Source organism: Lepidochelys kempii, chromosome 2 (assembly GCF_965140285.1).
Source record: "Lepidochelys kempii isolate rLepKem1 chromosome 2, rLepKem1.hap1, whole genome shotgun sequence".
Taxonomy (NCBI): Eukaryota; Metazoa; Chordata; order Testudines; family Cheloniidae; genus Lepidochelys; species Lepidochelys kempii.
In genome coordinates this window covers 184,679,913-184,694,408 of record NC_136381.1, presented here as the reverse complement: position 1 = coordinate 184,694,408, position 14,496 = coordinate 184,679,913, and the positions used below count along the sequence as shown (strand labels likewise).

The 14,496-nt window shown below is 42.3% G+C and overlaps 1 protein-coding gene across 2 annotated transcripts in view; it reads right to left on the bottom strand.

Moving 5' to 3' along the window:
* The window catches only part of DCLK3 (doublecortin like kinase 3), a 55,456-nt gene that overhangs the window by 27,526 nt on the left and 13,434 nt on the right, over positions 1 to 14,496 (bottom strand). For both annotated transcript variants that reach the window (XR_012157454.2, XM_073333011.2), the window contains exon 2: positions 11,930 to 13,806. Coding sequence is in view for 1 of the 2 variants with exons in the window: in XM_073333011.2 (XP_073189112.2) it covers positions 11,930 to 13,806 (1,877 nt within the window). In the remaining variant the exon portion in view is untranslated. The remainder of the gene's footprint in view (positions 1 to 11,929; positions 13,807 to 14,496) is intronic.

Below are 14,496 nucleotides of genomic sequence, written 5' to 3'. Positions count from 1 at the left end.
TTAGCCCAACAGTAACAAATTCAAGTTAGCCACAATGAAGTAAAATCAACATACCAATAAACAAGAGCAGTCTGTACATTCAGAAAGTCAAAAAGACAATGAACATTTTCAGAAGGAAAGGCTATAAATGAAACAGAAAACTCACTCTTCTATAAATTGTGTTACTCAGCAATTTCCAAGGAAAAAACAGGTGGTGTGGCAGGTATGAATAAAGATGAAATTTTTCTTGTTCCAGACAGAGATTTCAATGTTAATTTATCCACCATCACCACCTTTGGAAACTAAATGCTTCACAAAGAAAAAAAACTGCGGGGTTATTTCACACTTGTAACACTTCTGGTCACATCAATGTTGCACAGGTATTTCAGATAAGATATCAACTTTGTCGTAGCACTGCAAACTGATTCCCCTCAACTTGATTCATTTATATGGCACTATTAAGGGTTTTCAAAACCCTGAAATTTGCACATTATTCTGCCCAAATCTGTACTCTACATCCTGTTATGCAAATGGGTATTGGTGAGGTTGAACACAGGAATAATATAGAAAGGATAGAAGGGAAGGACCCTGATTCTGGAGCATTCTTCTCATCGCTATAGATCATTGGCAGATTACATCTCTGATATCCCTCTGGAAAATATTCAAAATGTACCTTCCATTCTAGTTTTGTTAGTACAGATATTTAATATTAATTTTTTTAAAACCATAATTAAAGAAATATTACATTTGAGAAACCAAAGTACTAGAAAGTCCAGCAACAGAAAAATGCTATTGAGTATATAAATATTCTTAATATTAGTACTTAGTATTCATATTAAATTTTTAAAAGAAAACTAATCATGTCTTTGCTTTGAAAGAGAAAATGTTAGCCTCTATCAAAATAGGAAACAAAGAAATGTGGCTAACTTTTCTGCAAAAAATCCAGCAAAATCTGGACTTCACAGGTTTTAAAGGGATAAGTTAGAATGTGAGATGCCAAGCACACCTCACACCCCGTAATCACAGCTTGAGATGGCCAAAAATTTAAGATGGTCCTTGTAACAAAGCAACTGAGGGCACAGATGGGATGAGGTCGGCTATCCCAGACGCACTACCCAGTCAAAGTACATTTGTATTCATTGCAAAAATTATAAACATAACAATGCTCCCGGAATCCATTAAAGCAAAACTTTTTTTAGAAAAAGACATTTTCAATTCAAAAAAGAAAATAAGGTCTGTATTAATAATATAGTTAAGAAAAAAGCCATAGTACTCTTTAGTAATGCATATTCAAACCTGCTGGGATTTTTTAAGAATTAGTCAACTTCCCTGATGACATTTTGTATTCTAATTTCTCAGCAGCACAGCTGACAAAATGCAAAAAACATTATTATTTATACAAAGGTAGCAACCACAGTTTTCTAGAGCATTGTCTATACATAGAACAGTGGTGGGCAACCTGCAGCCTGCATCCACTGGTGGGCCACCAGACTGTTTGTTTATATTTTCACGGCTGCCCGCAGCTCCCAGGGGCCGCAGTTCACCGTTCCCGGCCAACGGGAGCTGCAGGAAGCGGCACGAGCCTGGCCACCACTTCCTGCAGCTCCTGTTGGCCGGGAACAGCGAACCGCAGCCACTGGGAGCTGCAGGCAGCCACACAAATGTAAACAAACGGTCTGGCAGCCTGCCAGCAGATTACCCTGATGGGCGGAAGGTTGCCCACCACTGACATAGAGGGAAACTCAGTCCAGGTTACCTAACAGAGCTCACACTCTAAGAATACAAGCAACACATCAAGATGGATACAAGGATACAATAGAAATACATAAAGTCTTTATGTACACTGTGTATGTATGTGTCACCTGTATCTGGATATCTATCTATACCTATGTACATATACGCAGAACATTTTGCAAATATTTAATAAATGCATATCAAATATACCCAACTACCACTCAAACCCTGCAAATTATCTTATTAAGAAATAAATAAAAGTGAAATTCTCACATCCTCATTTACAAACTTGGGGACATTGGCCCCAGTCTGCAATGAGTTCCATGCAGGCAGACTGCCGCTCCTGTGCAGAACCCCACTCAACTCAATGAGGAGTGCATGGGTACCACTCATGCTGAATGCGATACTGTATTTTCTCTTTTATCAACCAATCTTCAACTCTACTCTCTCATTACAACACAAGGTGGCGATGGTGCACCACCTGTTATTTCAGAACACCACCAATTTGTTTTCCTTTCACATAGCAGCGAAATAAGTAGGAATACTAAACATCTTTGACATATTTTATGGCTGTGTAACAAACACACCTTTCAAAGAAAGTGCTGTAAATTGTTGGGCTGCTTGGAGGCCCCAACCACATAGTGATATACTAGCTCATTGTGCCTAGAAACAATTTAAAAGCCAGCCCAGGTGGGGTGGCTACCATTGCTCCACACAGTCCTTTTATCCCTGTCCTTATCATCTCTCTCTCTCTCTGCTATAGAGCCTTTCATCAGGCAGCAGAAAAGCAAGTAGACTTCCCCTACACAAATGTTTATGCACTCCGGTAGAATAAATTACTTGTCCATCTCTTTTTCCTTCTGAGGTCAAAGTATATTTAGTGATGTGACAGAGATCCACAGCCTACTTGAGCTGAAAACCGACTGCCTCTCCCAAACCGACAGCGTATGTTCCACAGAACAGAGTACAATCTTGCCAACAAAACAAGGTGGTTAGTGCTGCCACCATCATAGTTAGGGGTTTCTAATGCATCCATCACTGTGCACCCATATGCTTTCTATTATCAAGCCACTATTTGACTTGGAAGGAACATTGCAGCAGCAGATCCTCTTTTCCCCCTCTCCATTACCCTGACCACGGCTACTCCTGCTCCTTTTCTCTGGCCATGTCTACACTATGAAGCTGAGCCATGTTTAACAGGAGGTGTCAAATACTGCTCCTCCTACACCCCTTCAACTGGAATTAAACAGGTGTCCTGTTTTTGTGGGACAGAGTCAACCACACTCAACAATCCATGGTAGTGAAGTTTGCTTGCTCAACATCGAAGTTTAGCTCAGCTGACTGAGTTAGTTGCTCAGAGAGAGACAGAGCAGCTGCATTCACCTGTTGTTGAGCATATTTGGTTTCTGTAGTGCAGCCACAGCCCTTACGCCTCCCAGTGCTGCTGCACTGAGTGTGGAAGGAGCTGGCAGACAGAGGAGTAAAAAAACCAAAAAGAATGAGAGCAAATGACTGCTGTAAAATTTGCCACTGGTAGGTGGAGGGCAACACTAAATGGGGAAAAAAATAGTTTTCCTCATCATAGAATCATAGAAGATTAGAGGTGGAAGAGACCTCGGGAGGTCATCTAGTCCAACCCCCTTCTCAAAACAGGACCAACTCCAACTAAGTCATCCCAGCCAGGGCTTTGTCAAGCCAGGCCTTAAAAACCTCTAAGGATGGAGATTCCACCCCCTCCCTAGGTAACCCATTCCAGTGCTTCACTATGCTCCTAGTGAAATAGTTTTTCCTAATATCCAACCTAGACCTCCCCCACTGCAACTTGCAACCATTGCTCCTTGTTCTGTCATCTGCCACCACTGAGAACAGTCTTGCTCCATCCTCTTTGGAACCCCCTTCAGATAGCTGAAGGCTGCTATCAAATCCCCCCTCACTCTTCTCTTCTGCAGACTAAATAAACCCAGTTCCCTCAGCCTCTCCTCATAAGTCATGTGCCCCAGCCCCCTAATCATTTTCGTTGCCCTCCGGTGGATTCTCTCTAATTTGTCCATATCCTTTCTGTAGTGGTGGGCCCAAAACTAGATGCAATACTCCACATGTGGCCTCACCAGTGCCAAATAAAGGGGAATAATCACTTCCCTCCATGTGCTGGCAATGCTCCTACTAATGCAGCCCAATATGCCCTTAGCCTTCTTGGCAATAAGGGCACACTGTTGACTCATATCCAGCTTCTCGTCCACTGTAATCCCCAGGTCCTTTTCTGCAGAACTGCCGCTTAGCCAGTCAGTCCCCAAACTATAGCAGTGCATGGGATTCTTCTGTTCTAAGTGCACTTGTCCTTGTTAAACCTCATCAGATTTCTTTTGGCCCAATCCTCCGATTTGTCTAGGTCACTCTGGATCCTATCCCTACCCTCCAGCATATCTACCTCTCCCCCAAACTTAGTGTCATCCACAAACTTGCTGAGGGTACAATCCATCCCGTCATCCAGATCATTAATGAAGATGTTGAACAAAAACGGACCCAGGACCGACCCCTGGGGCACTCCGCTTGGTACCGGCTGCCAACTAGACATCGAGCCGTTGATCACTACCCGTTGAGCCCGACAACCTAGTGAGCTTTCTATCCATCTTATAGTCCATTCATCCAACCCATACTTTTTCAACTTGCTGGCAAAAATACCGTGGGAGACCGTATCAAAACCTTTGCTAAAGTATATCACGTCCACCACTTTCCCCATATCCACAGAACCAGTTATCTCATCATAGAAGGCAATCAGGTTGGTCAGGCATGACTTGCCCTTGGTGAATCCGTGTTGACTCTTCCTGATCACCTTCCTCTCCTCCAAGTGCTTCAAAATGGTTTCCTTGAGGACCTGCTCCATGGGGACTGAGGTGAGGCTGACTGGTCTGTAGTTCCCCAGATTCTCCTTCTTCCCTTTTTAAAAGATGGACACTATATTTGCCTTTTTTCCAATCATCCAGGATCTCCCCAGAGCACCACAAGTTTTCAAAGATAATGGCCAATCGCTCTGCAATCGCATCAGCGGAGTCCCTCAGCACCCTCGGATGCATTATATCCGGCCCCATGGACTTGTGCATGTCCAGCTTTTCTAAATAGTTCTTAACCTGTTCTTTCACCACTGAGGGCTGCTCACCTCCTCCCCATACTGTGCTGCCCAGTGCAGCTGTCTGGGAGCTGACCTTGTCTGTGAAGACTGAGGCAAAAAATGTGTTGAGTACTTCAGCTTTTTCCACATCATCAGTCACTAGGTTGCCTCCCCCATTCAGTAAGGGTCCCACACTTTCCCTGACCTTCTTCTTGTTGCTCACGTGCCTGTAGAAACCCTTCTTGTTACCCTTCACATCCCTTGCTAGCTGCAACTCCAATTGTGCTTTGGCCTTCCTGATTACACCCCTGCATGCTCAAACAATATTTTTATACTCCTCCCTAGTCATCTGTCCAAGTTTCCACTTCTTGTAGGCTTCTTTTGTGTGTTTAAGCTCACTGAAGATTTCCCTGTTAAGCCAAGCTGGTCATCTGCCATATTTGATATTCTTTCTGTACATTGGGATGGTTTGTTCCTGTGCACTCAATAAGGCTTTTTTAAAATACTGCCAGGTCTCCTGGATGCCTTTCCCCTTCATATTAGCCTCCCAGGGGATCCTGCCCATCCCTGAGGGAATCAAAGTCTGCTTTTCTGAGGTCTAGGGTCTGTATTCTGCTGCTCTCCTTTCTTCCTTTTGTCAGGATCCTGAACTCGACCATCTCATGGTCACTGCTGCCCAGGTTGCCACCCACTTCTACTTCCCCTACAAATTATTCCCTGTTTGCAAGCAGCAGGTCAAGAGGAGCACAGTCCCTAGTTAATTCCTCCAACACTTGCACCAGGAAGTTGTTCCCAACACGCTACAAAAACTTCCTGGATTGTCCGTGCACTGCTGTACTGCTCTCCCAGCAGATGTCAGGGTGATTGAAGTCCCCCATGAGAACCAGGGCCTATGATCTGGAAACTTCTGTTAGTGGTCCAAAGAAAGCCTCATCTAGAAAGAAGAAAGCCTCCTGGTCTGGTGGTCTATAGCAGATGCCCACCACGACATCACCCTTGTTGCTCTCGCCTCTAAACTTAACCCGAAGACTCTCAACAGGCTTCTTCTCCAGCTTCATACTGGAGCTCTGAGCAATCATACTGCTCTCTTACGTACAGTGCAACTCCTCCACCTTTTCTCTCCCGCCTGTCCTTCCTGAACAGTTTATACCCATCCACGACAGTGATCCAGTCACGTGAGTTACCCCACCAAGTCTCTGTTATTCCAATCACATCATCGTTCCTTGACTGTACCAGGACTTCCAATTCTTCCTGCTTCTTTCCCAGGCTTCTTGCGTTCCTGTACAGGCACCTAAGATAACTAGCCGATTGCCCTACTTTCTCAGTATGAATCAGGAGGCCTCCCCTCTTGCACTCTCCTCCTTGAGATTCCTCCCGGTATCTCACTGCCCCGCTTACCTCAGGGCTTAGGTCTCCATCCCCCAGCAAACCTAGTTTAAAGCCCTCCTCACTAGGTTAGCAAGCCTGCCTGTGAAGATGCTCTTCCCTCTCTTTGTTAGCTGGATCCCATCTCTTCCTAGCAATCCTTCTTCCTGGAACAACATCCCATGGTCAAAGAATCTCTGACACCACCTGTGCAACCATACGTTTACTTCCACAATTCGATGGTCCCTACCTGGACTTTTTCCTTCAGCCGGGAGGATGGATGAAAACACGACTTACACCTCAAACTCCTTTATCCTTCTTCTCAGAGCCACATACTCTGCAGTGACCTGCTCAAGGTCATTCTTGGCAGTATCATTCATGCCCACATGGAGAAGTAGGAAGGGGTAGCAGTCCGAGGGTATGATCAGTCTTGGCAAAAAGGCACTCCATCACATCCTGAATTCTAGCTCCAAGCAAACAGCACACTTCTCAAGTTTCCTAGTCTGGACAGCAGATGGATAACTCTGTCCCTCCGCTTGGGAGCGGTGGTCATGGAACCCCCATCCCTAGGACAATGCATCGCATTCCAGTCGATGGGGTCTCCCCTTCTGATCCCTTCCCTTAGATGACTCTTCCAAACCATTCTCCGTCATAGTACCTGTGCAGACAGCCTGAAAACAGTTTCTTACTTCTATCTGCACTGGGGGTTCATGGGTTCTCCTCTTTCTTCTTCTGGAGGTCACATGCTGCCAATTTTCTTCCCCGGGCTGCACTGCCCTCTCGGATTCTTCAGCATGCCGTGCCTGCAGTACCAAACGCTGACTTCTACCCAGAAAGTCTTCCTTTTCTCTGCAACGCAGGGTTGATACTTGGGTCTCTCGTCCTTTAATCTTCTCTTCCAATATGGAGACCAGCTTGCACTTTGTACAGATGAAGTAACTTCTATCCTCTGGGAGAAAGACAAACATGACACATCCTATGCAGGTTCCAAAAGCTGATTGCTCATTATCCATATTGTCTTCCTTCTAAGAGCCTCTTCAGATATTATATTTACTGCTCATAGAAGCCTGAAAAGGCAAAAACTCTGTGGGAACTCCCCTAGGCAAACTCCCTCTCTTTGCTTCTCCTCGGTTCACAGCTCACTCCGTTTGTAGTTGGCTCGTTTTGTATAAGGCTGCTGGCTCGAAGCAGTTGCCCCGGCTCAAAGCCTTCCCTCCAATCAACGACTCAAGGCCCACCTGGAAAAAAGCACTCCCAATTCACACTTTTCAAACAAACAACCACATGGTCAAACAATCACACTTTTCAAACAAACAACCACACCTCCCATTCCCCAAGTCCTGGAAGTTGTCAGGGAATCCAGTATGAGGACAGGCTCTGATAGTCAAGGAGAAAACAGAAACACTGTAGGGTTCCAACACCCGCAGCAGCACTCTTTGTTTAAACTGAAGAGACTCCCCTCCCCAGGACCCATTCCACACCCCATTACCTGCCAAATGCATATGACAATGGGATGAGACCATTAGCATGGGTTTGACATCTGTCATTGCTAGTCTTCAATTAACAGCACTTTAAGATTACTGGGAGCAGTCCCTCCTATGCCATTTTTTCAGTCTGTCTGAACACTCAGGGAAACAGTACTACAATTGGTCACATTAAAAGGTCAGAAAGTTAAAAACTATTTCTTGAATGTATTGTGTTTATAAAGGTGCTTATTGGACAGCACATAAGTGCCTTACAAAAACCACCCCCACAAAGCATTATAATTAGAAATAAAGATCAATCGGCCCAAATAGCATATCAATCAAAAACTAAGGTTCTACCATAAGGACAAATGCAAGACCCAAGAGACAAGCAAGTTCCTGGTTAACATGAAGAATGGGAAAAGAAAAGGGCTTGGCAACTACAGAAAAAGGAAAGCAAAAACACCAAATGACAACTGACATTCTGCAGAACCTGACAAATTAATAACAAAAGTTTAAGCTCAACAATAGCACAGTTCAAGACATTTATGCATGAAAGGACAGGTCAGCCTCTATGCTTCATTCAGACTTTGTCCTCTCTGCCAAGACTGCCAAGGGAACTAATTAGTGCCAGTTGTGGTTGCAGTTTTTGAGATGTGGAGCATAAATTCATTTCCTACAGACTGACAAGCAACCATCACTGTAACTGTAAAAGTTTAAGAACTATATATTTAAAAAATAGCCATGACCTCAATTTCAGCTCCTTCCATAATACCCCTATATGTAATACTTCTTTTAACATTGAGTTTTAAAATATTGTGGCCACTATGGATTGATTTGTTTGTTTAAAAGGAATTTTTCCTTTTTCCTTGCAAGGCTCTCATAAATATGAGAATTTCAAACAGCCTTTTACAGCAGTATCTACAAATACACAAAACAATATTGGAGGTTCCTAAACTCATTTGTATTAATAGCCCATTCAACCTCTTGAATGTGATATGATTGATATACCCAGTTACAACCAGCTGAGGTGGTTTTCCATCTGTGGTTTTCCATCTGGTCAGAATTTTGGAATATTGGTGAGTTCCAATTGGTGAAGAGTACAAAATGCATGACCAGCAAGACAGTATCTATTATAGGTATTCAGCCACATAACAGTAGAAGGCCTCTAAAACACAATTTTGTAAACAGCTATTTCTCATTAGCTTTAAATATCCATGCTCTAATCCGAACAAATATCTGCCGAACATTAGGCAAGTTTCTCTTCATAAAATCTTCTGTATTCCATTGTACCTTATCTGTATGCAACAGGGTGGCCAACATGAACATGTTAATCCTGTAAATGTTCACTAGGAGACAGATTCTCCATTACTTTGCACCTTGTGTAGTAATTTATACCAGTACAAAGTGGGTGTAAAGTGCCAGAAAATCTTTGCACTGGGATAAGTACCTACACACACGCAGGGAAATGAAGTATCAAGCCCCAAGTATTTTACCAGCATTGATGTAATTCTGGTAAAGTTTGGAGGAAGGGTCAAAACCTGGTTCATAATGGAAAACTAGCTTCAGAAAGAGTGCACTTGAATTCTGTAAGTGAAAAGAGAGGGCATTTCATGATGCGACACATTTCATGATGTGACGGGTTGGATCACAGAAACCCCCTTGGGGCTGCCAACTGATGTGCCAACACTACTTCTGCCCATGCTTTCCCTGCCAGCTTGGGACTCCAGCACCCTGTCTTGCTGAGCCAGACACACCAGTCTGCTCCAACACAGACCCAGGGTCTGAACCACATGCTCCAAAGCTGCAGACTTAGCTGAAAACAATTTAAGAAGTGTTCCCGTCTTTAACACTCAGATGCCCAACTCCCAATGGGGTCCAAACCTCAAATAAATCCATTTTACCCTGTATAAAGCTTATACAGGGTAAACTCATAAATTGTTCACCCTCTATAACACTGATAGAGAGATATGCACAGCTGTCTTCCCCCCCCCCAGGTACTAATACATACTCTGGGTTAATTAATAAGTAAAAAGTGATTTTATTAAATACACAAAGTAGGATTTAAGTGGTTCCAGTAGTAACAGACAGAACAAAGTGAATTACCAAGCAAAATAAAATAGAACACGCAAGTCTATGTCTAATACAATAAGAACTCTGAATGCAGATAAAAACCTCACCCTTAGAGGAATTCCAGTAAGCTTCCTTTTACAGACTACTCTTTCTAGTCTGGATCCAGCAATCACTCACACCCCCTGTAGTTACTGTTCTTTGTTCCAGTTTCTTTCAGGTTTCCTTGGCGGTGAGAGGCTATCTCCTTAGCCAGCTGAAGATAAAATGGAGGGGTCTCCCAGGGGTTTAAATACACTTTCTCTTGTGGGTGGATACCTCTCCCTCCCCCTGTGTAGAAGTCCAGCTACAAGATGGAGTTTTGGAGTCACATGGGCAAGTCACATGTCCAGGCCTGACTCAGAACTTACAGGTAGCAGCCATGGTTCATATGCTTCCTTGAACGTCCTCAGGTAGACTTCTTATGTGCATTGGAGCCTTACAAGATTCATTGTAATCTTGTAATTTAAGTGTTTCTTGATTGGGCACCTAATTTGCACATTCCTTTCTCAAGGAACTGACCAACTGCTCTACTAAGGTTACTTGGAAATCAAGCCAGTACACAGCCAATATTCATAACTTTGAATACAAAAATGATACATGCATACAAATAGGATGAATAGATTCAGTAGATCATAACCTTTACAGAGATATGCTACATGGCATAGGTAGCATAGAACATATTCCAGTTATGTCATATATATATATATATATATATATATATATACACACATACACACACACACACAAACATTTTTCCATAAAGCCTTATGGGGTGCACCATCACACATGCCAAAATAATAGGGTGTGCAGGCCCTGCTCAAGGCAGAGCATAGAAATACACTTCTCCACACACCCAGCTGCTTCAATCCACATCATGTCCTCCATCTTTTCTCATGCAGACCAGATCCCAAGACTGAGACTGACCAGTACTCCTGAGACTGACCAGTACTCACCAGAAGCCAGTCCCCACATTGTCAGACACATCCATCTGGGTTCCAAAGCAAGCCCTTCATATCTATCCCATTCTGTCTGCCCACAGGCTACTTCCTTCTTTGTCACACTGGACATACTTTCATGAGACGCATATGTTCCTTTAGGGATTTGGCTTGTAAGGAGTCCAGTTTTTTTCCTATGTTCCTTTTCTACCAGATAGAATTAGAGTTGTTCAAGACATGCAAATACAGCCATCTGTGGTTTTCCATCTGGTCAGAATTTTGGAATATTGGTGAAGAGTACAAAATGCATGACCAGCAAGACAGAATAACTCACTTTTACCACCTTGTACAGGGCATAACCCAAAGCTCCAGTCATGCAAACACTTACGCACGTGCGTACATGTAATCACGAGTCATCCCATCGACTTCAGTGGGACTGCTCACATGCTTGAAGTTAAGAACGTGTGTAAATGTTTTTGGCTTTGGGTGCCAAGTTAGAATTTTGCTCTTTGGGAGGAGCTTAATACTTCAGCTGACTTCAGTACCATACTTCACAGGACATATATGTTTTCATTTCAGGAGACTTGTCAATCAGTGAGTAAATTCCAGGTGCATGAAGTAAACAATTGCATCATGCACTTATCAATAACAGGCATAATCCTTACAACGTTAGAAATAACCATACAATTTCCAATAGAGGACTGGAGTGCTGGACTGAATGATATAGCTGCAATGGAGAAAGTGACCTTCAATGGTTGAATGGGCATTATTTAATAATTTTTGGTTCACATGTGAAATGTTTTATGATTCAGAGTACACTTCAGGCAAAATGTTTGAGCTTCTGTGCCTAAAAATATGTCCCTAAATAAGAGGCCTGATTTTCAGAAAAACTGCAAACATTCAGCATCCCTGAAAGTCAGGGCACAATTAGTTAGGTGCACAATTGCAGGCATCTACACTATACGGTAGGCCTCTCTGTATTTGTGCTAAGGAAACTATAATACTGATTGCTCTTCACCTTTGTACATGTATTTCTTTGAAAATGATAACAGTACAGTGTGTATCTTTTCCTTACTACTAGATTTTTTTCTGTACTGTACTTGTTTAAAAGTTAAAAAAAATTACATATCTACAACTCTCCACCCACACACAAAAAAAACAACAACAAAAAACAAAAAAAAAACCCACAATAATTTCTGGACAGATGCAACATACTAAACTTCAGTACTTACCAGAAGATTTTCTGGTTTCAGATCTCTGTGGACAATGTTCTTGCCATGAATATAAACTAGAGCCTCACACAGATCAGTTATCATGAGAGCAGCATCGTGCTCAGTGAACTTTATGCTCTCTATGATTGCATCAAATAGGTCCCCTCCTGGGACATACTCCAGGATTAGGTAGATCTCAGCCTCAGTTTCATACACCTCAATCAAGCTCACTATGTTGGGATGAGAAAGGCTCTTAATGATCAAAATCTCATTTTCCATCATGTCCTCCTTCCCCTTCAGCTTGGACTTATCAACAATTTTCATGGCATAGTTCTCATTGGTGTTGCAGCACCGGCACTCTTTCACAATAGCAAAGTTCCCATCCCCAATGGTTCTGCCTATCTCATAATAGCTCTCCACATCAGCTCTAGTATGGACATTTCGCCTCAGCCTCGTGCTTTCAAATGCTTGTGGCTTTTTTTCATCTTTGTTAGCTTTATGTTCTCCCATCTTTTTCATCCTTGTCAATTCATTCTCTCCATGCACTACATTCTCTTCCCCTCCAGCACCTTCCTCTTTTGCCTTCCGCATCTCTTTGCCCTCTCCCTTTGCTTTTATAGGCTTCCCTGCATCTCCTTGACAGTCCTTCATTAACCAACAACTTTGATTACTTCTGGAACTGCTTCTATTCTCTTTCTTTGCTTCAGGAGCCACCTGCAGAGCTTCCATAGTATTTTTCTTTATCTTTACTAACTCTTTGTCATGATTCTCATGCCTTTCTGGATTCCTTTCCTTCTCCAAACTCCTTTTTTGGTTTTCTAGCTCTTCATTAACACTCCTTTGTAAGGGTTTCCAGCTTTTTCTACAGCCAGTATCCTTCCGTTCAACTTCCTCACCTTCTAAGGAGTTTTCTGAAGACTTCCTACAATTCCTTATTTTTACATTCCTTTCTAAATTATATCTCTGACACATTCCCACATTCAGGTCTCTGCTCTCAAATGAAACATCAGCCTGCCTTTCCCTTTGTAGTTTTTGCCTGAGCTGTCTCTCTCTGTGACACTTCTCACATCTCATTATCTCATCTGAACTCTTTTCTGTTTCATTCTCAAGACTTTTCTCTTGATTAAAGTACCTTTCTCCTTCTCTGGCTTGTCTAGATGGCTTCACATCTTGCTCTCTGCCCCAACTCTCTCTGCCCCATTTTTTTTTGGCCCTCACCTTTTCTTCTTGCCTGGTCTTAGGTTGAATTTCTCCTTCATGCCTGGCTACTAGTTGGGAAGATATGGCATCATTGCCATTCTTGGCAATCTCTGTCTCAAAGCCACTATCCACAGCTTTGTCACACAGCCTGCTCTTAAGTTTTTGGGACTGTTCCAAGTTTTGTTGAATTATACCAAGAGCATATGGGCTACTGGGATAAAGTTCTTGCATTACCACTTCAAGGTTCTTCAAAGTCAGCTGTTCCCTTCCCATAGCAATGAATGCATCACCGTCTCTGAAGAAATCAGAAACACTTCTTATTTCTCTGCCTTTCAGGTTGTAAAGTTTTCTCACACGATCGTTTTTCCAACGTGGAAATCCCAGAGCTTCTGAAATATCAGCCATCAGCTGTTCAAAAGTCTGGACAGATCGCCTGTTCAGAAGCAATGTGATCTTCCTGAGTGTGTGTCCACTTGGTTTCACCACTGTAACAATCCTCGGCTTTACAGGGCTATTCTCTGAATGGATAGTGTGAAAACCATTCCGGGGGTTTAAAAATGGGGAACTATAACTGTTTGCACCAAAGAAAGGTTTTCCAAAATTTCCACGACCGATGGGTGGACAAGTCCCTTGTAGTCTCCTTTGTGTTATCCTTGAGCTTATGCTGTTTAAAGTGTGGTCAAACAAGCCTCGGTGTCCTGCAACAAATATAGAGAATGCAGATTATTCATTTTCCATCAGAGGAAATTTCCAGTTAACAATTTTCTACACATCAGTATATATAACTTCTGGAAGTAAAGCTAAATTCATTAAATATTGTTGAAGTGCTTTGAAATCCTTTGATAGAAGGCAGTATATACTTGCATCTCCAACAGTATTTTCATTTTTGTGGTAAGGGTTTCACCACAAACACACACTCTCTCACACTTCATTCTAACAAGAATGGCAAACTGGAATTTTCCTATGTAATATATTGAAACAAATGAAATTTGCATTCTACTCTTCTATAAACAGAGTTTTGCACTAATTGCTTGTAAAACTACAGTAGTATAAAATTATTACTTTGTGGTTCTAAATAACATCAAATGATAATAAAAATAGTTACATTTTATCATTTGAAGCAACATACCATTTAACATGTATACTCCATCATGATATATCGCTGAGAAATATATCAAAATTCATAAAAATATATCTTTAAGAACTCAGAATAATCACTTACAACCTGGTATTTGGTATGGTTCTGAAGGCCTCTTCCAGACAAGGGTATACTCACTCTGTACTGAAATCCTACGTGGAAACCTTTCAAGTGTGGTCGCAGTGTTTTCAGTAAACAAGATCTTTCATGAATTTGAGAGAGAAAAAAACCTCCCAAACCAAATATTAGA